We start from the raw sequence: 24,267 nt of genomic DNA, 5'->3' as shown, positions 1-24,267 counted from the left end.
TGGGTCCGCCTGCCTGAATTACACTGCACCCACTACAACTGCTCCAGGTACCTAGTTTTACCAGAGGGAAATCGTGCCAAACGAATCTCATTGAATTCTTTGATTGGGTAACTGGAGAATAAATCATCGACATGCTATAGACGTAATCTACTTAGATTTTAGCAAAGCTTTTGACACGGTTCCCCACAGGAGGCTCTTAAATAAACTCGATGAGCTGAAGATAGGTCCCGAAGTGGTGAACTGGATTAGGAACTGGTTGACGGACAGACGACAGAGGGTGGTGGTAAATGGAGTTCAGCTCGGAGATGGGAAGGCGGTAGAACGAGAGGACATGAAATGAGGTTAAAGGGGGGCAGCTTCAGGAAAGATGTCAGGAAGTATTTTTTCATGGAGAGGGTGGTGGATGCTTGGAATGCCCTCCCGCGGGAGGTGGTGGAGATGAAAACGGTAACGGAATTCAAACACGCGTGGGATATGCATAAAGGAATCCTGTGCAGAAGGAATGGATCCTCAGAAGATTAGCCGAAATTGGATGGCGGAGCAGGTGAGGGGAAGAGGGGTTGGTGGTTGGGAGGCGAGGATAGTGGAGGGCAGACTTATACGGTCTGTGCCAGAGCTGGTGATGGGAGGCGGGACTGGTGGTTGGGAGGCGGGACGTACTGCTGCACAGACTTGTACGGTCTGTGCCCTGAATAAGGCAGGTACAAATCAAGGTAAGGTTTACACATATGTTTGTGTTGTTGGGCAGACTGGATGGACCGTGCAGGTCTTTTTCTGCCGTCATCTACTATGTTACTATGTTACCTGCATACTGCTGCGATGGACCTGAGTATGGCATTTGAGGCTGGCATAGAAGCTGGCAAAAAAGTATTTTGTTTAGGGTGGGAGGGGTTAGTGACTACTGAGGGAGTAAGGGGAGGTGATCCCCGATTCCCTCCGGTGGTCATCTGATCAGTTTGGGCACCTTTTTGATGCTTGGTTGTGAAAACAAAATGGACCAAGTAAAGTCGCCCAAGTGTTCATCAGGGACACCCTTCTTTTTTCCATTATGGGTCGAGGACACCCATCTCCTAAGCACGCCCCAGTCCCACCTTCACTACACTGCCGACATGCCCCCGTGAACTTTGGTCGTCCCTGCGACGGAAAGCAGTTGAGGGAGCCCAAAATCGGCTTTCGATTATGCCAATTTGGGCGACCTTGCGAGAAGGACGCCCATCTCCCGATTTGTGTCGGAAGACGGGCGCCCTTCTCTTTTGAAAATTTGCCTGTTAGTAAAAAGGAAAAAGTAATTTATTAAAATAATACCCGACGTGGCCACGTTTCGCCCTCAGGCTGCGTCAGGGGTAGAACTATAAAGTAAAAACATAAAAATATATAGCCATTCCATAAAAAAGATATTTAACATTTATAACATTTAAATGTACATAAATCAAAACATCACAACAGAATAAAACCATCTATTAGATTAAATAATTAAACAAACTCCATCCATAATTTAATCATAACAATTAAAGCAATATAACAAAAATTATCAGACAAGAAGTAAAATAGTAAAAAATAAAAAACAAAAACAAATCTGTGCAGAAAATGGTGTGACATGCAGTCCTCATATAACTTATTGTGATCTTTTCAAATATCTGTGTTGTGGACACACCAACGCAACCATGCTCTCGAATATAATGCATGCATACCTAATTAGAGGTATAATAAAATATACACCTCATTGTGGATAGCCTAAAAATCTGACCGGAGGGTGTATCCCGAGAACTGGGATGAGAACCCCTGATCTAGGGTAAATACAAAACCATGGTTTGTAGCCCTCCTATCACTACTGTATATTTTCTATTATTAACAACTGTCTTGTTAGAAATTAATTTGCTTTAAAGAAAGGATCAGATCAAATAAAGTACCCCTTAGATACCGAGACCTGAAACACTGTTATAAAATAATATATAAAGGAATAATCTAGCCAGCCACTTGATGTCACTACAGCTCCACTGAATCACAGCATTTGAGACTATTGGTAACATTCCCTATTACAGTCACAATTATTCAAATATCAAGAACAGATTAATCTGTTATTAACATACCTTTGCAGAATGACCTAAACTCATCAAATGTCTGCAGATAGTGTATATATGAATTGTACCTGCATAGAAACAGAATTGTGAAGTGTTAGTCAGAGGAAATGGTGCCAAAAAAAACCCCAAAACTGTATGCATATAATTCATTTCCAATAACTTAAGTCTTGCCATTAAGTAAAAATACTATTTTTTTTTTTGTTACATTTGTACCCTGCGCTTTCCCACTCATGGCAGGCTCAATGCGGTAGGCAATGGAGGGTTAAGTGACTAGCCCAGAGTCACAAGGAGCTGCCTGTGCCGGGAATCGAACTCAGTTCCCCAGGACCAAAGTCCACCACCCTAACCACTAGGCCACTCCTCCACTAGGCCACTCCTCCACTCACAAATCCAGTAATTTTGTTTTCATTTGTTCAGATTTTATTCTATCTAAATAAGAATACTTCCATTTCATGTCATGATAAGCCGATACAATTCTTGCCATATTGTTTATCCCTGCTAGAAACAGATCTATTTCTTCACAAACTTATCTTAACCTACACCTTCCCAATTGTAGAGGAATTAAGTACAAGACCTACTACGCATCCAGTTTCTCCTTTTTGGGCAGCCAGCTTTGGAACGCTATACCCAGACCAATCCGATTAATTAACGACTTCTTGCCCTTTAGAAAAATGCTGAAAGCTCATCTCTTTAAGCAAGCCTACCCTAATGCCCCAACCTAATCTCGCCAACTTCCACCCCCAATTCTGTTCTGACTTAAATACCAACCTCCCATCCTTCTCTTTCCATCTCTCCTTAATTTTATCCCTCCTTACCCTTTCTCCCAAATTACACTATCCTATCCTGTCTACCCTCTTTTATCCTAGTCATATATTATCTAGCTCAACTTATCATACACTACTAAGCCCAGCTTTACATTGTTTCACTACTGTTTTATTAAAATTCTATTAACTTTGTATTTAAAATTACTATGTAAGCCGCATTGAGCCTGCATTGTGTGGGAAAGCGTGGGGTACAAATGTAATAATAATAATAAAAATCTTTTCTGACTTACATTAGTTTTTCATACACCTATAAAAATCATAAAGAAAATAAAACCAGTATGAAAGAGATTCAAGAATACTTTTTTTAGAATTATATATGCTTGATTTCATAACGGGATGTCTATTTGGATAGTCCAGAAAGGCATTTATTTTAAGCCTATTTTAAAAATGCAGTATAGGAGTCTATGCAGCTCTTTTACTAAACTGCGGTAAAAAGTGGCCTCAACGCATTCTTAAGCGGGTCATTCCCACGCACTAAGGCCTTTTTCCCACATGTGTAAAATGGTCGATTTTTCTATTTTCTCTATTAATGGCCACAAGCTGGTTTTCCCATTAGCATGTGGCTATAGCGCGTGAGCCCCTAATACCATCTACTTTGTAGGCGGTAAGGACTCACAAGCTAATCGGTCAATGCAACACTGATTTTTAAAAAAGGTTCCAGAGGAGATCCAGGAAATTATAGACCGGTGAGTCTGACGTCGGTGCCAGGCAAAATGGTAGACACTATTATAAAGAACAAAATGAAAGAGCATATTCAAAAGCATGGATTAATGAGACAAACTCAATGTGAATTTAGTGAAGGAAAATCTTGCCTCGCCAATCTGTTGCATTTCTTTGAGGGGGTGAACAGACATGTGGATAAGGGTGAGCCGGTTGATATTGTGTATCTGGATTTTCAGAAGGCATTTGACAAAGTACCTCATGAAAGAATCCAGAGGAAATTGGAGAGTCATGGGACAGGATGTAGTGTCCTATTGTGGATTAAAAACTGGTTAAAAGATAGAAAACAGAGAGTAGGGTTAAATGGTCAGTATTCTCAATGGAGAAGGTAGTTAGTGGGGTTCCCCAGGGATCTGTACTCGGACCGCTGCTTTTTAACATATTTATAAATGACCTAGGGATGGGAGTAACTAGTGAGGTAATTCAATTTGCTGACGACACAAGTTATTCAAAGTAGTTAAATCAAGGGAGGATTGTGAAAAATTACAAGAGGACCTTACAAGACTGGGAGACGGGGCATCTAAATGGCAGATGACGTTTAATGTGAGCAAGTGCAAAGTGATGCATATGGGAAAGAGGAACCTGAATTATAACTACGTCATGCAAGGTTCCATGTTAGGAGTCACCGTCCAAGAAAGGGACCTAGGTGTCGTCGTTGATGATAAGCTAAAACCTTCTGCTCAGTGTGCTGCGGTGGCTAAGAAACCAAATAGAATGTTAGGTATTTTAGGAAAGGAATGGAAAACAAAAATGAGGACGTTATAATGCCTTTGTATCGCTCCATGGTGCAACTGCACCTCGAATATTGTGTTCAATTCTGGTCGCCATATTTCAAAAAAGATATAGTGGAATTAGAAAAGGTGCAGAGAAGGGTGACGAAAATGATACAGGGGATGGGATGACTTCCCTATGAGGAAAGGCTAAAGCGGCTGGGGCTCTTCAGCTTGGAGAAAAGGCGGCGGAGGGGACATATGATAGAGGTCTACAAAATAATGAGTGCAGTGGAACGGGTAGATGTGAATCGTTTGTTTACTCTTTCCAAAAATACTAGGACTAGGGGGCATACGATGAAGCTACAAAGTAGTAAATTTAAAACGAATCGGAGAAAATTTTTCTTCACTCAACGTGTAATTCAACTCTGGAATTCGTTGCCAGAAAATGTGGTAAAGGCACATTTGGTTTGGATGACTTCCTAACGGAAAAGTCCATAGACTATTATTAAACTGGACTTGGAGAAAATCCACTATTTCTGGGATAAGCAGCATAAAATGTTTTGTACATTTTTGGGATCTTGCCAGGTATTTGTGACCTGGATTGGTCACTGTTGGAAACAGGGTGCTGGGCTTGATGGACCTTTGGTCTGTCCCAGTATGGCAATACTTATGTACTTATGGAAATCAGTTGGCTCATAGCAATGTAGCTGCGCTAATTGATTAGTATAGAGCATGCCTACTCTCCACCCCAGACCTGCCCCCAGCATTAAAAAATAAATTCTATTTTTTAGCGTGTGGGTAACATGTGCCAATCTAAAAGTTACCATAGGATGCCTGAGAACATCCTGCGGTAAGCCATTATTACCTCCTTAGACAGTAGGCTGTTAAATTATAGAATGGGTAACCAAATTCGGGGCTTCTTCAATGACATATTGGACACAGAGGTATCTATCTTGGGTCTACAGCAGGCTTTGTTGCAAAGGGAGCCTCCCCAAGAATCTAGAGCCTGAAGATTCGCTGGGAACGAGACCTGGGTTGCCGCCTGCCTGACTGGGATAGTATAAACAACCTTTGCACCACCCCCCGGTCTCACTACTGATGCGAGACTTAGGGAGTGTTACGTTATAGTTATCCACCGTGCTTACATTGCTCAGACACAATTGTTTCATATGGGAGGTTCACAGACTTGACTTTGTTCAAAATGTGGGTGAGATGCCAGTTCTTTTTATCATTCGTTTTGGCTTTGCCCTACAGTAAAGGATTTTGGGGCACAAATTCATAGGTACATGTTATTAATGGTAGGGGTGAAGGGTGTCCATACAGTGGAACAGTTCTTATTAGATAAGAAGGGGGCATTTAGAGGCCGGCAAAATGGCAATGTCAGGCTACTTCGTAAGATGTGTATGGTGGCACAAAAATGCATTCTACGATATTGGACATCTTCTAAACCCCTGAATTTCTGGCACTGGAGAAATCAACTCCATTTATTAGTTACTTGAGAAGCTAGAGGTGCAAGGGGCTCACCCAAGCATAAAAAGCCTTATTTGTAAATTCTACACCCAAAAGGTCATGGCTTGATTGTTAATAGCCTACAATTAAATGCCTTGTCCATGTGTTGGTACATATAGCTGGATTTTTCCTTTGTACCATTCAGTAAGGAGAAGGGTGGGGGGCATTTTCTTCTCAGCATTTGACTTGGAGGGTATTACGAGTACAGACCCTCTGAGGCTGACTGGATGGTATTCTACAGTAGGGTGAATAGGACATTGAGACAGTTGGATGGGGGGAAAGGAGGGGACAGGTAAGGGTGTCGGTGGGTTTTTATTTTAAAAAATGACACAGTTTGTTGTTTGATGATGTGGTATGCAATTGACCTTTTTATTGCAGTGTTGTCATTGTTCGATCAATAAAATTGTTTAAACATAAAATATGCACATACACCCCAACTCTGCCCCGGCTCTGCCCAAACTACATCCTCAGGAACACTGACAAATGGTGCGAGCATACGTACACGCTCTGTGTAAAGCAGGCTTTACACCCCCCCCCCCCCCCCCCGATTCTATAAAGGCCGCTGAAAATTGCACATGCAAATTTAGGCGTGATCCCGATATGCGCATGTAATTTAATTGAATAACGAGCCACGTAGTGCCAATAATTGGCTTTTTAACAATCATTTGCACTAATTAGATTTTAATTGGGTAATGATGCACATGGCCCAAAACAGGGGGCATGGAAAGGGGACAGTCATGGGTGTTTCTGGATGGAATGGGGATGGAGTTGTCAGTTACACACATAATACAACTGAAGACCCATCTCTTTGACAAGATATACCACAGAGATCAACACATGTGAAACTCCCCACATATATCCAGAAATGTTTTATAATCATGTATTCTATTACCATGCAACCCCAAATCCTTCTGTAATACCAAATATCTATTCTCTTCTTATTGCCACTATCCATGATGTACTGTAAGCCACATTGAGCCTGCAAAGAGGTGGGAAAACGTGGGATACAAATGCAATAAAAATAAATAAAATTACAGAATACGGGTGCTCCTCGTGTAAATTTAGGCATGGACATTTGCACCACATTTTCACTGGTGCAAATGGTGGTGCCTAAGTTTATGTGGAACGATAACGCTTAAGCATTATTCTATAAACCGCACCTAACTTCAGGCACAGCTTATAGAGTAATGCTTAAGCGGATTTGTTTCCTGCGCCAATATTTTTGGCGCAATATATAGAATTCACCCCTTTATGTGCAAGAAGAAAGTTTCAATAAGTCACTTAAATGTCAAGTACATACACACTTTCTCCTTGTACTCTGTGGTTAAATTTCAAAGAGAAACTGTTTACTGTAGGTAGTTTCTCTTTGAAATTAGCTACAGTAGGCGTGGTAAAGTACACACATGTCTGCACGTGCTCCTTGTACAGATGGCTGAGTAGGGAGAAAAGTAGCATGCATATATTTGAAAGAATATAAATATGCTGTTTTCTTCCCCTCTCCCCAGTGGCGTAACCACAGGTGGGCCTGGGCAGTGGCGTAGCCACATGTGGGCCTGGGTGGGCCAGGGCCCATCCATTTAGGGCTCAGGCCCACCCAACAGTAGTACACGTTTAGTGGTAGCTGGTGGGGATCCCAAGCTTGGCCAGCTGAAGACTTCCCCCTTATGGTAATGAAAACGCTACTCTCCATGATACGGGCACCTGAGCATGCTCATTTTTCAGCGCAGACTGCCAAGGTGGAAAGAAGCGTTTTCCCGCCAGCTGACATATTTTTTTGGTGGTGGTTGGGGGGGAGGAAGAACACTTGGTGCCCACCCACTTCTTGCCTAGGCCCACCCAAAATCTGTTGTCTGGCTACTCCACCCATTTAGTGCTCAGGCCCACCCAACAGTAGCACACAGGGGATCTCAAGCTCGGCCAGCTGAAGACTTCTCCCTGATGGTAACAAAAACGCTACGCTCCACGATACTGGCACCTGCACACACTCATTTTTCAGCGCATGCCTGCTGCATACTGCCAAGGTGAAAAGAAGCACTTTCCCGCCAGCTGAAATATTTCTTTTGGTGGAGGTTGGGAGGGGGGAGAACACTTGGTGCCCACCCACTTCTTGCCTAGGCCCACCCAAAATTTGTTGTCTGGCTACACCCCTGCCTCTCCCCAACACACCCAAGAATGCATCTTTTGAGCACAGCAAATAATACATACCCTATGGAATCCTGCATGTTCTTTTTGCCCGAAAATGGGCAGGGCCACATTTAAAGCACAGTCACCCTAGGCAATCAGAAGAGGGGAGAGAGGAACTACTCAAATTTGTTCCTTTCTAAACATCCCCTTACCTCATGGGTCTCCTATACAATAAGATCAGCAGCATGTTGCAGCAACCAAAGGACATTTCACCATGGGGCCTCCAGCCCTGGCACACTGAGATGCTCTGCAATATGCAGCCCCACTGCTAGCATGGGCTTCCTATCACTATGGAAACGGGGTGGGACTGGGCACTGCAGAGATTCTCAGTATATGAGGACTGGAAGGCCGGGCCCCACTCATTTCCATTCAGATGCTGCAGCATGCCACCGCTCGCCTGCAGCCCATGACCCTCCCATTTCCACGCCCCCTTTTTGAACTCACACCTAAATTTACATTTGCGTATTCCAATTAAATCCAATTAGCGCCAGCTTATTAACAAGCCAATTATCAGTGCTAATTAGCTCATTATGCAATTAACTTGCATGTGTAAATTGGGCAAATGCCCAATTTGCGTATGCAATTTTTAGTGAGTTTTATTCAGAGATCAATGTTAAAAGCCCATTCTATACCTACGAGCTTTTAGCATTTAATGCGCGCTAATTCCTTTTAACGTGCGTTAAGGCCCAAACGCTACTAAGTGTTAGTAAATAGAAATCTACGAGCAAACATTTTTAAACCATCAATGAGCTTAGTTCTTGAATCTATTGCATTATCTTTCTATCTTCTTCCTAGGTTTCTTTTTTGCAAAGTTATTTCTTTTATTTTCACACTTTCTAGATTGAAATTTTTGCAACGTCCCTCTGATTTTATTTATCTCCTTTCTAGCATTCACTCTGCTGCTGTTTTTTACCATATTTATGCTTTGCATATTAACAATGTTCATTGTAATCAATAAATTTCCTGAAACCTCCAATTTGTTTTGTTTGCGTATCCTGATTAGACTGTAAAATCCATAGCACAGGAACTCTCTCATGTCTATCTGTACAGAAACGCATATATGTTACATCGCTGTAAAATTATTAATAGTAGGAGACTCCCCCTCCCCACAATACTTGGCCAGAAAGGGATTTTGAAATTGCCCAAGCATGTCATCTAAGAAGGAAATTATGGAGAAAAGGAGAAAAAAGGTGGACTAAAATGGGCTAAGGCCTTTCAATAGCTTTCTAATGTATGGCTAGAGTTACTAAAATGTACTTAACTAATTATGACACAGAACTGGGTTCTCTGTTTTGTATAACTTCTCCCTGTATTATGGCAAAAACAGCTAGAAAATATAAGGCTTTTACAAATATACTGACCCACACAAAATATAACCTGAAATCTTGCTGCATGTTGAAATGTTTTATCAAATGGTTGAGACCAAATGAACATTTCATAATTTCCACAACATGTTATTATCCTATGGGCCATTACGCTTGTTTCCAGGATGGAACACTTGAGTTTGCTGGTTTCATTTTTCATACCCTCATCTGACCCCTGATGCAGGCAATATGCCGAAACATGGGCCGTTTCAAGACCTTAGTCGTCGCCTCTTGTTCCATTTGAAGGCTACTACACAATTTCTTTGGTAAACTACAAGATTGGCAGGTACACTTGCCAAAAAGAAAAAATCATACCATTGTAAATAATCCAATAGAGATGTTCCACAGGGAGGACCACTTGCATATTAAGTCGTAATAAGGACAGGATGCTCAAACACCTCTTCATTGATATTTCATTCTGAAGATGGATATCGCTGGTCTTTACTATCTGATAAATGCAAACGCATCTTCCTTGCATAGCATGAAACTGATGTACACAAAAAAACAGAAACAACATGTTATTACATTTTTAAATGCTTTGTTATGTAATGCTATATTACATTTTTAGACCATTCTGTGCCCTGTCAGTCAATCAAACAAACAAACACAGCGAGGGTGACAATGGAAAGAGCAGCAGACGACGATCAAACAAATCTGCTTTATTGCGATATCCAAGACTCAACACGAATCGTGTTTCGTCCTAAAAGACCTTCCTCAGGAGTCTTCTAGACAGTTCAAGCGTTTAGACAAGTTTTCTATCAAAATAATCCAGATATCGGACATCATTTGCATTCCGTTTTAGCATAGCTAAGTAACAAGACATATCCACAGGAGACTCCTGAGGAATGCCTTTTAGGCTGAAACACGATTTGTGTTGAGTCTTGGATATCGCAATAAAGCAGATTTGTTTGATCATCGTCTGCTGCTCTCTCCATCGTCACCCTCAGCTGTGTTCGTTTGGTTTGCGTGTCTGCAAGGGTTGCTGTCCTTCTGTTTGCTGCTATGCCGTCAGTGAATGCCATGAAAATACCTACCAGCCTTGTATGTAAATTAGAACTCACATCCATATAAAGAGACAGTAGACCATCATACACATGTGAAGGAGTAGAAATTTTAGTAATTCACCCTTTAATTACAATCAGTTCTTTTTTTTTCAATATTAAATTTTGCTTTATATTATCCACTTAAAACTCACATGCTTGTTCGCCAAATCACCAATTTAATGCTCCCAGTCACCAATTCAAAAACATTTTAAAAGTTACTTATCTTCACTTCATCTCATCTTCAAGACTCATTATCCATTCAACATGACATTGTGTTTTGATTTTTTTCTGTGTAAGGGATGAACTGATAATAGCAGCCACTTAAACTCATTCTACCTATAACACTTCAAATGTTATCAGTGTTCTCGTTTTAAAGTGACTCAGATTACCCATTCAGAAGCCAGACAGGCCAATAAGATTTTAATCCAACGGAAATCAAATTCTTAAGGACATCCACTCAGTCTCATCATTCATACCATTAGCTGTCACTGACTGAAGAGAGAACATCCAAATCTGTTCTCTATAATTAAGAACTTTTTTCCCATCTCTCTCCCACCATTCACATTGAATTTGTCAGAGACACTCATCATAAATCAATAAAACTATGTTGCATCTTCGTTCAACAATTGGAGTCAAAATGGCCCCGGTATTTAACCGGCTCTGATGTTCAATCAAGCATGATTTAATACATTATATAGTATGTCCTACAACAGTACAAGTGGCTGCTATTACCTGTTCATCCTTGATGCTGAAAAAAATCAAAACATTATGTCATGTTAGATGGATAGTGGATAATGAGTCGTGAGATGAGATTAAATAAAGATAAGTAATTTTTTCAATGTTGTTGAACTGGTGATTTTGAGGTCCTTTTACTAAGGTGCACTGAAAATGGCCTGCAATAGTGTAGGCGTGTGTTTTGGATGCACGCAGATCCATTTTCCAGCGCATCTGTAAAAAAGGCCCTTTTTTGGGGGGCTGAAAATGGACATGTGGCAAAATTAAAATTGGCGTGCGTCCATTTTGGGCCTGAGACCTTATCACCACCCATTCACTTAGTGGTAAGGCCTCACATGTTAACTGGGCGGTAATCGTCAGCGTGCGTACAATGCCGATTACCACCCAGTTAGCGCTGGGTGCCGGAAAATAAAACATATTTTCCGGCCCGCGTAGTGGACACATGTAAAAAATTTAAATTACCACCTGGGCCACGTGGTAGCTAGGCAATAGTTCCAAATTGGCACACGTTGGGTGCACACAGGTGCCTATAAGGATTAGTAAAAGGCCCTTTAGCGCATTAAAGGTAAGTACGTTTCAAAATGTTGAACTGGTGACATTGGGGTCCTTTTACTAAGGTGCACTAACAAATTTAGCGCGTTCTAAATGATAAGACGCCCACAGAAATATAATGGACATCATTTAACGCACGCTAAACATTAACATGCACTAAATCAATTAGCATACATTAAGGACCCCTTTGAGCGTTAAATTGGTGACCTGGAGCACAAGCACATAGGTTTCAGTTAAAAACATAAACAAACTTAATATTTGGGGGGAAAAAGGACCGATAATTATAATTTTAGGAGAAATTAATAACATTTCTATTTCGCCACATGAATGTAATGGTCTTTCTCTTATAGAGATATGAATTTCAATTTCATATACAGTACATGATCGGTAATTTGATTGAATGCATGGTATTTATGATACCAAATCATTGAAAGATCCCAGTTTTTATATAAGTCAGGAAATGCCCGCATAAAATAAAAATAACATACAACAAAAAACTACGCTATCAATACATTACAGTAGTTATGTTAAGGACATATTTCTGTTTTGTACAACAGATATATGTTTTTAGTAAATTTCTTTTCTACCCTTTATTGTGTTTAATCATTGCAAACCACCTATGGCACTATGTGTAATCTACAATATACATATCATAGAGCAAAAACTTTTTCTTTAGTGAGTCACCCACTCTGATCACCCTTTGCCCCAACGCCCTGACCGACAGTATATCCAATCTGATCCAACCCTATGCCTTGCTCCAATTCTCTACCCAATCCAATCCTGTTTAATTCCAAGTTTAATTTGTATTTGCTATACTGCTCATTACATTGAGCACTCTGAGCAGTGTAATCTCCCCCCCCCCCCCCCGCTCTGATCCCCATATTCAAATCCAATCCCCCCGCTCCAATCCCTTCTCTCCAGGGACATAGCCAGACCTCGACAGGATGGGGGGACAGAGCCCAAGGTGGCGGGAACATTTTGGCCTGCCTCCCCGCTGCTGCCACTTCTGACCCTACCGCTCCCCCCCCCCCCCCCCCATTGCCACTACGAAGGTACCTTGGCTGGCGGGGGTCCCCAACTCCCACCAGCTAAAGCGTTTGTACCATTGTCTCACATTACCTGGCACCCTGTTCTGTTTTCAGTCACTGTCCACGCTCGTTTTAATGAAACTGAACAATTTGGGGGGCCCAGGCCCCCGTGCCCCCCCCCTCGTAGCTACACCACTGCTTCTCTCTCAACAGTACATCCCACCCGATCAGTGGTGGAGACCTACATATTTTAGAATTATCTCCAAATTCTCACTGTTTTTTGTAGAATACTGCCTCCAGCCTCCACACACAGACCTCGGTGTTTCTTTTCTCACAAATATATACTATCTAAAATGGGGATCCTAGTAACAAGGGTAGTCTTTCCTTCTAGCTATCATCCGATATGGGAAGAAACAAAGCTGAAAAACAACCATCAAAGTGTAAGAAAAATTGGGGGGTGGGGAGAGGGAAATCAGAGAAGGAATAGTGTTGCTCCATTCACCTACCGTTAAGCCAGCTTTCTCATCTTCAATACCCTTTGGAAAGAAGGTGGATTTAAACTCATCGACATCTGTAATCTCATCTGGATTCACCAATTTAAACTGATGGAGATATCTTTCATAGCACTGCAAAAGGGCCAACTTGTACTCCTACAAATAAATGTATGAATTAATTGTCCGTAACGTTTGTACTTTTGTCAGTAGTTTTCCAGTATATCATACTGATCCTCTCGTGGGGCTCTTTAATAGAAGCCTTAACCAGGTAATAATCCAATACTGCAACATCACATACACTTCACAGAGAAGGTTTTACACTCAAATAATAAATGATCAAGATTGAGAAGACTATCTTCAAAGCCATTTACACTGGTAATAGATATTTTCCAGGCCAGTTGGAACACTTCCCTTCTCTGCTTCATTAAATATACATATACTTTTAACCAGAGGTACTGCTAGACACTTAAAAGACTTGGGGCTCAAATCCTCCTGCACCTTCCCCCCAACCTCACCCTGGTCCACCACCCTATGCACAAAATCTCATCCATCTCTTTTCCTCTCCCTCCTAAGAAGATAGTTAGAGGACGACTGAAATGAAACCGAATCTGCGGCCGAAATGCAGCACTCGATTTTGGTGGGAACCAAAACCATAGCCCCGCCCGCCCACTGCAAGCCCATCCCCCTAAGCCAGCCTCCCCTCCTCGGATAGAAAGCCTGTTTCTCCCCCTGGGCTGCCCACCAGCTCTCCCCCTCCCCACCCCCACCCCGTAAGCCCTGCTCAGGCCTACCTTTTAAAGGCCTGGTGATCTAGTAGCTTCTTTGGGGTAGGAACATCCCAAGTTGCTCTTGCCCCCGCTGGCTATGTTGTGAAAATGGCAGCTGTGATTTCCTGCAGCAGCCTCGCAGAGATGGATGCCCTTCCGAATTCCAAAATGGCGGCCGTGTCCCCTGGTCTTTGTACTTTTTGGAATGAGTGAAACATCAATTCATCTCCACCCACTCCACACCACTCAGGATTTTGTAGACCTAAATCATATTTATTTATTTATTTATATTCTCCCTCAGCCGTCTCTTTTCCAAACTGTAAAGCCCTAACCTCTTTGGCCTTTCCTCATATGGGAGCAGTTCCATCCCCTCTGTCATTTTGGTCGCTCTTCTTTGAATCTTTTTTGCTATATGTTTTCCAAGATATGGCAACCAGAATTGAACACAATACTCAAGATAAGGTCACACCATTGAGCTATACAGAGGCATTATAGTATTTCTGGTCTTATTTTGCATCACTCTCCTAATAATTCCTAGCATCCTGTTAGCTTTTTCGGCCATCGCCACACATTGGGCAGAAGATTTCAATGTATTGACTACAATGACACCTAGGTCTTTTTCTCGAGTCCTGACTCCTAAAATGGACCCTAGCATCAGATAACTACTACTACTTATCATTTCTATAGCGCTACTAGACATATGCAGAGCTGTACACTTGACTATGAAGAGACAGTCTCTGCTCAACACAGCTTACAATCTAATCAGGACAGACAAACAGGACAAATAATGGATAAAGGAAATAGTTAAGGTGGAAATGATAAAACATACAAGGAAATTGAGCAAGCAAATAAGAGGAGTTAAAAACAGCCTCAAAAAGGTGGGCTTTTAGCCTAGATTTGAAGATGGCCAGAGATGGAGCTTGACCTACTGGCTCAGGAAGTCTATTCCAGGCATATGGTGCAGAAAGAAAAAAGGAACGGAGTCTGGAGTTGGCAGTGGAGAAGAAAGGTACAGATAAAAGAGATTTACCCAGTGAACAGAGTTCCCGGGGAGGAGTGTAGACAGAGATCAGTGGAGAGGTACTGATTTGCTGCAGAGTGAATGCACATGTAAGACATTAAGAGGAGTTTGAACTGTATGCGGAAATGGATAGGGAGCCAACGAAGTGACTTGAGGAGAGGGCTAATATGAGCATAGCAACATTAGTGGAATATAAGACGTGCAGCAGAATTTTGAACAGATTGAAGGGGACACCTGTGAGAAGCAACTATGATTTGGATTATTCTTCCCAATGTGCATCACTTTTTTTTTTGTTACATTTGTACCCCACGCTTTCCCACTCATGGCAGGCTCAATGTAGCTTACATGGGGCAATGGAGGGTTAAGTGACTTGCCCAGAGTCACAAGGAGCTGCCTGTGCCTGAAGTGGGAATGGAACTCAGTTCCTCAGTTCCCCAGGACCAAAGTCCACCACCCTAACCACTAGGCCAATCCTCCACTGTTGCTACTATTTGAGATTCCACTAGCAACATTCCATGTAGAAGTCGGCCCTTGCAGATCACCAATGTGGCCGCGCAGGCTTCTGCTTCTGTGAGTCTGACGTCCTGCACGTCAGACTCACAGAAACAGAAGCCTGCGCAGCCTTCTACATGGAATGTTGCTAGTGGAATAGCAACATTCCATGTAGAATCTCCAATAGTATCTATTTTATTTTTGTTACATTTGTACCCTGCGCTTTCCCACTCATGGCAGGCTCAATGCAGCTTACATGGGGCAATGGAGGGTTAAGTGACTTGCCCAGAGTCACAAGGAGCTGCCTGTGCCTGCAGTGGGAATCGAACCCAGTTCCCCAGGACCAAAGTCCACCACTCTAACCACTAGGCCACTCCTCTTATCAGGTAAGACATAATTTTTTCATCACCTTATTTTATTTTTGTTACATTTGTACCCTGCGCTTTCCCACTCATGGCAGGCTCAATGCGGCTTACATGGAGCAATGGAGGGTTAAGTGACTTGCCCAGAGTCACAAGGAGCTGCCTGTGCCTGAAGTGGGAATTGAACTCAGTTCCTCAGTTCCCCAGGACCAAAGTCTACCACCCTAACCACTAGGCCACTCCTCCACTTGCATTTGTCTACATTAAATTTCATCTGCCGTTTGGATGCCCAGTCTTCCAGTTTCCTTAACTGCAATTTTTCACAATCCATATGCGTTTTGACAACTTTGAACAGTTTTGTGTCATCCGTAAATGTATTCACCTCACTCGTCGTTCCGATTTACAGATCATTTATAAATATGTTAAATAGCACCGGTTCCAGTACAGATCCCTTCAGCACTCCACTGTTCACCCACCTCTACCGAGGAGGATTGGGCTCAGTACATCTTCCAGGTCCACCGAGATTTCTTTCCGTTTCTCCACATCATCACCCTTGAAACAGGTAGATCTCTTACATCTTCTTCCATAAAGTAACATAGAGGCTCATTTTCAAAGCACTTAGCCTCCCAAAGTTCCATAGAAACCTATGGAACTTAGCCTCCCAAAGTGCTTTGAAAATATGCCTCTTTGTAACATAGTAGATGACGGCAGAAAAAGACCTACATGGTCCATCCAGTCTGCCCAACAAGATAAACTCATATGTGTATACCTAACCTTGATTTGTACCTGGCTTTTTCAGGGCACAGACCGTACAAGTCTGCCCAGCAGTATTCCCCGCCTCCCAACCACCAGTCCCGCCTCCCATCACCGGCTCTGGCACAGACCGTATAAATCTGCCCTCCACTATCCTCGCCTCCCAATCACCAACCTCTCTTCCCCCACCTGCTCCTGAAGCAAAGAATTTCTTCAGTCTCTCTGATATGGCCTTGTCCTCCCTTAGTGCCCCTTTTGCTCCTTCATGATCTAATGGTCCCACAGATTCCCTCACAGGCTTATGTATGGCTTTATGACTTGGGATTGAGTGTTTGTCAATAAAAGCACTTGCCTATATTACTCCTGGAACATTTGTTCGGTCATTCCCACTGTTTTTTTGTTCTGCAAAGTACACAACCAATTTAACATGCATACCTTATGGGTAACAATTTTCAAAGAGAGTGAAATTTATGCAGGCGTGTCTACTTTTGCAACAGTACAACCTAGTGGTTAGGGTGGTGGACTCTGGTCCTGGGGAACTGAGTTTGATTCCCACTTCAGGCACAGGCAGCTCCTTGTGACTCTGGGCAAGTCACTTAACCCTCCATTGCCCCATGTAAGCCGCATTGAGCCTGTCATGAGTGGGAAAGCGCAGGGTACAAATGTAACAAACAAATGTTCAAGTGAGATCAATTTAATTCAACTCATAGGTAACTCCAGGCAGTGGCGTTCCTAGGGGGGATGGCACTCGGGGAGGATCGGCGGAGCGCCCCGCCCCCCCCCGGGTACAGCGCCCCCCCCCCCCGATGCAGCGCGGCCCCCCCTCGGCGAAAGGACACCCCCGCGAAGAACACCCCCCCCCCCCCGGGTGCACGCCACCGGGGGGGGGGGGGGGGGTGCCGCGCGCGCCTGTCCTCCATTGTTCCATGCTTCTTCTCTGCCCCGGAACAGGTTACTTCCTGTTCCGGGGCAGAGAAGAAGCATGTAACAACGGAGGACAGGTGCGCGCGGCACCCCCCCGGCGGCGTGCACCCGGGGCGGACCGCACCCACCCCCCCCCCCCCCCCCCCAGGAACGCCACTGGCTCCAGGTTTTGGCAGAATACTGTTTAACAAACACTTCCTTTCGTAGTTGACAGCTAACCTTTCCTAAACCAGATTACCATATTTGTTACAGACACAAACAACATATGTTTATAAATTATACAGAAACCATTCTCTAGAATGCGACTACTCTTCAGATTGTGAGTAGTCTTGACTGAAGGAAAATCTGTTCGTTTTGTCAACTATTCCTAGAGCATATGTTTTGGTAAAGTAAAACCTGCTAGTAAGAAAATAAAATGCAATATATTTCTGTTTGGCACAAAGATTACTTACTTTGAACTGAATAAGAGTATCACCAACTTTCAGAAGCTTTCCATGATAAAATTCAGCTGGCAGGCGTGGTTCATACTTGACCCAAATGTTAAATAAAGTGCCGGCTCTAATAAACCAATAGACATACATATATTAGTTGATAGTTATTTAATCAGTATGTCTGATCTGCTAATAAAATGTTCATTTATGCTCATGACCTTCATCTACTCAATATATGTGAACCCCAAACACAAGTCATTATTGTTTACCTAATTAACTCAGCTGGTAAGTTTTGGTATTCTAGTTGTCATAGGATGCAGCCTCTAGGGGAAGAATATAATTAAGGATATGCTTTCATTCAGGGGCCCTTCTACTAAGCCATGTAGGTGCATATCAGGGGCATAATCGAAAGAGAAGGACGACCATCTTCCGACACAAATCTTGAGATGGACGTCCTTCTCTCAGGGTCGCCCAAATCGGCATAATCGAAAGCCGATTTTGGGCGCCCTCAACTGCTTTCCATCGCGGGGACGACCAAAGTTCACGGGGGCATGTCGGCAGTGTAGTGAAGGCGGGACAGGGGCATGGTTAAGAGATGGGCGTCCTCGGCCGATAATGAAAAAAGAAGGGCATCCCTCAGGAGCATTTGGCCAACTTTACTTGGACCCTTTTTTTTCATAACCAATCCTCAAAAAGGTGCCCAAACTGACCAGATGACCAGCGGAGGGAATCGGGGATGACCTCCCCTTACTCCCCCAGTGGTCACCAACCCCCTCCCACCCAAAAAGAAAAAAATTAAAAAACATTTTCCAGACTCTATGCCAGCATCAAATGTCATACCAAGCTCCATCACAGCAGTATGCAGGTCCCTGGAGCAGTTTTTAGTGGGTGCAGTGCACTTCAGGCAGGCGGATTCAGTGCTGGGCAGACTTCTACGGTCTGTGCCCTGAGAATGGCAAGGACAAATCAAACTCGGGTACACATATAAAGTATCACATACCATGTAAAAAATTTAGGATGCCCTTCCTTGTTGACTTGGACATGCCTTCCTGTTCGATTATAGCTATTGGATGTCCTAAATTTGGGCCCTCCTTAAAAATGCCCACAACATGCCCCCTTGCTATTTGGACAAACTGCAGTGTAGGACATCCAAATTCTGCCTTTCAAAAATTGCGATTTGGACTTGTTTTGCAGATGGACATCTCAAAATGCCCCCCCAAAACTGTCCATCTGCTTTGAAAACAAGCATCTTAGGGCTCTGTTTACAAAGGCACGCTAATGCTTTAGCGTGCCACTAAAAGTTAGCACACGCTAATGGGCATCTACACGGTTAGAATGCACTAATTTTTAGCACACGCTATAAACGCTAGCATGCCTTTGTAAACAGGGCCCTTAGTGTCACAGCAATATAGTTACACCATAACAGAACAGGAGATACTGACAAAAAATGGTCTATCCAATTTGTCCAGTAAGGTGCTTAGAGTTGCATCTCTGATCATAGATGGCATCTCTGTGGCTGTTGTAGGTGCTTGAGCAAAAATCTTCACTGTGTCCAGGGAGGGGTCATTTCTACTGAGTTTAGCACCCAAAAAGTATAATTATTTATTGGGATTTATTAACCACCTTTATGAAGAGATTCACCCAAGACAGTATACAGCAGGTGCAGTTTAACATCAAAACTAACAATTCTGTTAACAGCATAAGAGTAAAATGACCAAATATAAACATTAATACAATCAACGAGGTAAATTTGGAAATGGCAAATTGAAACCTGTGAGAAAAGTTGTCCTGCAGTCGCCTTCTTACTATAATCATTTAAGTACTGTTTTGGGTTGAATTATTGTTCTTTACAGAATAAGCAGGTATTATCCTGCTGTTGTTAAGGGATATTGTGTGTTTATCCCATACTCAGTTTGAAAGTCTGTTCCATGTGCTGAAAGTGGTAAACATTTGGGACAAGTCAAATTTTGGAGAAAAAAAAATCTTGCACAAAACCTTGCCACCTGGGTTTGAAAACCTGGCCTTGCACAGTTTGCAAATATAAGGAGTGAAACTTCCAAACATACAACAAAAGGAAAAAATATAAGATCAGACCCTAGCTAGGCTCCCCAGGAATCCCCAAAGACTTGATTTACTTACCCAGATCTGTGAGACTCCTGATATCGGTCACCTGGAGCCATGTTCGAAGTTTTCTTCATATTGGCCAGAAACTGTTTGATTTCACTCTCAAAGGTGGCTATGACAGGGTTTTTTTCATTGATGGCACCGTAAAAGGATGCAGGTAAAGGCTCCATGGCAGCAGCAGAGCAGGTCACTCGTGGACTTCACGCCACGGTCTCAGTGACCCTGCTGATCCTGCAGTGTGTACGCAGCACTTTGCTTGGGTGCTGTGACTCTGGGCTAGATCGCACAGCCAATGTTGGGGGAACACCCGTTCTGGTGCTGGCAATTCCTTTATTCCCCAACACAAGTTTGAAACAGACTATTTCTTCAGGGGGTTAACAGAAAATGTATTAAATTAGTTCTCAACAGAAAACAGGCAGGGCTTTCACCGGTGAGTTATCTTTGCAGTACTCCAGACAGAATTTCACACCTGTTCTATTGTAGTTTCTCTTCAGCTTTCCTTTAAGTTCATTCCCTAAAAGAACTAATATATTTGCGCTCAGCTTTACCAGAAAACATCTCTCATATCTTCAATAACAACACACCAAATATTTCCCAGTACCACATTAACATGTGGTTTCCTCGGTTAGGGAACTCTGGAGTCACAGTTTCACCTCTTCACAGACGCTGTTACTCTAACTGCTTAGGACTGTTATTCCCTTTTATAAAACAGCAAGCAATGTTTAGGGACTCTGCTCCTTTCACTTAGGCTCTAGGCAACAGCGTTTTGCTCCCCTCCCCCTCCTCTCAGGAGTAGCTTGGAGCACAAAGCCAAACTTCCTCATTGATCATAGCTGCTTCTGAACATTCATTGCCTTTTCTTAAGGTTACTGCAGGTAGCATTGTACTGTCCTTCTCTCCACTCTTGGCTAGCCTATTTTTACAGCCCATATCAACTCCTTAGGCTTGGGGAAGCTTTTAAGGAAGAGGAAAACACAGACCTCTCTCTGTCGGTCTTCTGTCAGTCTTGCTCATCCTGCCTTGAACGACAAGGGGATAAAGAGCTGAGCAAGCCCCACCTGGGCTCCTGGAGCTCACTCAGCATCCAAACTGGTTATACTCTCTTCCACTCATGCCACCTCTTCTCTCGCCTCTCTAGGAAGACTTGTTTTATACCTTCCCTAAGGTCAGGAGGCATTGACTGCACTGTGCAGCCTCCTCCCCTCTCTGCTGCTAAGCAGCAGAGTTAAACAAACTGACGTCAGCACAGGGAAGCTCCAGAGCCACTCGATCCTGCTCTGGTTTTCTCTTTCACCCACCTGACCTCAGAGCACAGAGCCTAGCTATGCTGTTTTGCCCTGCTCAGGCTTTCTTTCCACCCCCAGCTAGAAGGCAGGGGAAGAAACACCTTTAAACACAGTGGGGGAATATTTGTAACAGTTTATATAGTTACTAGTAAAACATGCCCATTTCTGGAGCAAATGAAACGGGCGCTAGCAAGGTTTTCCTCCCGAACCCCCCCTCCCTACCCACCCCTTCGGCGTTGTGAAGCCATTGCTCCACACCTCGTCAACGCATGCCACTTTCATCTCCTGAGTCGTGAAGCCACTGACGCCATTGCTCCGCCCTCGACGTCATCATGTTTGACGCGAGGGCGGGGCCCAGAGACAGTGATTTCGGTGGCTTCACCACCACGAACCCTTCGAACCCGAAGGAAGTGCCCGAAGGAAGTGACACTGACGTCAGTGTCCTCAGAACGTTGAGGGTGAGTTTTATTATATAGGATTTCTCAGCTACTTCAAGGGTTTGTCTGCCTGCATACCACACCAGTCAATGGTGTCCACTTCCCTGGTCTGGTCCGGTTTCTTAGACAATTTCTAGAAAATGTACAATTTGCTACAGCATAACAATAGTAAAATGACCAAATATAAGCAGAAATACAATCAACGAGGTAAACTTGGAAATGGCAGATCAAAACCTAGTGAGAAATGTTGCCCTGCAGTTACAGTCCCCTATCCTCTGCCTTCATACTTTTAATCATCTTGATACTGTTTTGGGTTGAATTATAAGCAGGTACTATCCCTACTGTCGTTAAGGGATATGTTGTGTTTATCCCATGCTCAATTTGGGAGTCTATTCCATACGATGAAAGTGGTGAACATTTGGGACAAAGTCAAAGTTTGGGGGGGGGGGGGGGGGGAAATCTTGCACCGACCCTGGGTTTGAAAACCTGGGCTTGCACAGTTTGCAAATAAAAGGAGTGAAACTTCAAAACAAAAGAACAACAGATAAAATCAGCCCCTAGCTGGGCTCCCCTGGAATTCCCAAAGACCTGGTTTACTTACCCCTGTCTGCGAGATTCCTGATAGTGGTCACCTGGAGCCATGTTGGAAATTTTCTTCATATTGGACAGAAACTGTTTGACTTCATTCTCAAACGTGGCTATGACAGGGTTTTTCTCGTCGACGGCGCCATAAAAGGATGCGGGTAAAGGCTTCATGGCAGTAGCAGAGTGGGTCGCTCTCTTGGACTTCGCGCCGCAGCCTCAGGGGCCCTGCCAGTGCTAATCCTGCAGGGTATACATCACATGTTGCTTGGAAACAGTCGCCAAGGTAACGCAGAACTGGGCTACCACCACGGGATCCTGTCAGGTAGGGGTGCAGTTATGCTGGGCTAAAGCGCGCAGGCTGCTAATACTATATCCAGTCAATGATGTCCGATTCCTGGGTCTGGAAGGATTTCTTAGACAATTTCCAGAAAGTGCTGTTACATCACTAATAACTCTTAGTTGTACTGGAAACCAATGGGCAATATTATGTCCCTGTGAGTGGTGTTGCATACTTATAATTCCAGGGCAATGAGATTTTACCAGGCATAAGTATGTTATTGTCATACTGGGACAAAGCGAAGGTCCATCAAGCCCAGCATCCTGTTTCCAACAGTGAACAACCCAGGTCACAAGTTCATGGCAAGATCCCCAAAAAAGTACAATACATTTTATGCTGCTTATCCTAGTAATAAGTCCATTTTAATAATGGTCTATGGACTTTTCCTTTAGGAAGCCATCCAAACCTTTTTTAAACCCCAACTAAGCTAACTGCTTTTACTATATTCTCTGGCAACAAATTCCAGAGTTTAATTTTACATTGAGTGAAGAAACATTTTCTCCAATTCATTTTAAATTTACTACTTTGTAGCTTCATTGCATGCCCCCTAGTCCTAGTATTTTTGGAAACAGTAAACAAGTGATTCACGTCTACCCATTCAACTCCACTCATTATTTTATAGACCTCTATCATATCTTCCCTCAGCTGTCTTTTCTCCAAGCTGAAGAGCCCTAGCCTTTCCTCATAGGGAAGTCTTCCTATCATCCCCTTTATCATTTTCATCACCTTTCTCTGTACCTTTTCTAATTTCCCTATATCTTTTTTTGAGATGTGGTGACCAGAATTGAACACGATATTCGAGGTGCGGTCGCACCATGGAGTGATACAAAGGCATTATAACATCCTCATTTTTGTTTTCCATTCCTTTCCTCATAATACCTAACATTCTATTTGCTTTCTTAGCCGCCACCGTACACTGAGCAGAGGGTTTCAACATATCAACGACGACACCTAGATCCCTTTCCTGATCGGTGACTCCTAACGTGGAGCCTTCCATAGGTAGCTATAATTCGGGTTCCTCTTTCCCACATGCATCACTTTGCACTTGCTCACATTAAACGTCATCAGCCGTTTAGATGCCAAGTCTCCCAGTCTCATAAGGTCCTCTTGTAATTTTTCATAATCCTCTTGTGATTTAACAACTAATTACCTCACTAATTACTCCCATCTCTAGATCATTTATAAATATGTGAAAAAGCAGCGGTCCCAGCACAGACCCCCGGGGAACCCCATATCTACCCTTCTCCATTGAGAATACTGACCATTTAACCCTACTCTCTGTTTTCTATCTTTTAACCAGTTTTTAATCCACAGTAGGACACTACCTGCTATCCCATGACTTTCCACTTTCCTCTGGAGTCTTTCATGAGGTGCTTTGTCAGTGATGCACTTACTGTTGCATCACTGACAGTTCCCGATGAATGGTACTGACGACTTCTATTCTTAGTAAGTGGTAATATTATATTACAAGCAATCTGCAATTGGTGACTTCTATTACTGA

At 43.2% G+C, this 24,267-nt stretch overlaps 1 protein-coding gene across 1 annotated transcript in view; it reads right to left on the bottom strand.

Moving 5' to 3' along the window:
- Positions 1-22,600, bottom strand: part of CFAP54 (cilia and flagella associated protein 54) — a 276,413-nt gene extending 253,813 nt beyond the window's left edge. The window contains 5 exon segments of the mRNA XM_030214871.1: positions 2,091-2,149; positions 9,711-9,882; positions 13,260-13,403; positions 18,019-18,124; positions 22,446-22,600. Of these exon segments, the coding sequence (XP_030070731.1) occupies positions 2,091-2,149; positions 9,711-9,882; positions 13,260-13,403; positions 18,019-18,124; positions 22,446-22,600 (636 nt within the window).
- Between the last annotated feature and the right edge of the window lie 1,667 nt (positions 22,601-24,267).

The sequence above is a fragment of the Microcaecilia unicolor genome, chromosome 9 (assembly GCF_901765095.1).
Source record: "Microcaecilia unicolor chromosome 9, aMicUni1.1, whole genome shotgun sequence".
NCBI classification, from domain to species: Eukaryota; Metazoa; Chordata; class Amphibia; order Gymnophiona; family Siphonopidae; genus Microcaecilia; species Microcaecilia unicolor.
The sequence above is the reverse complement of the archived record's forward strand: the minus strand, read 5'-3'. Positions and strand labels throughout refer to the sequence as shown.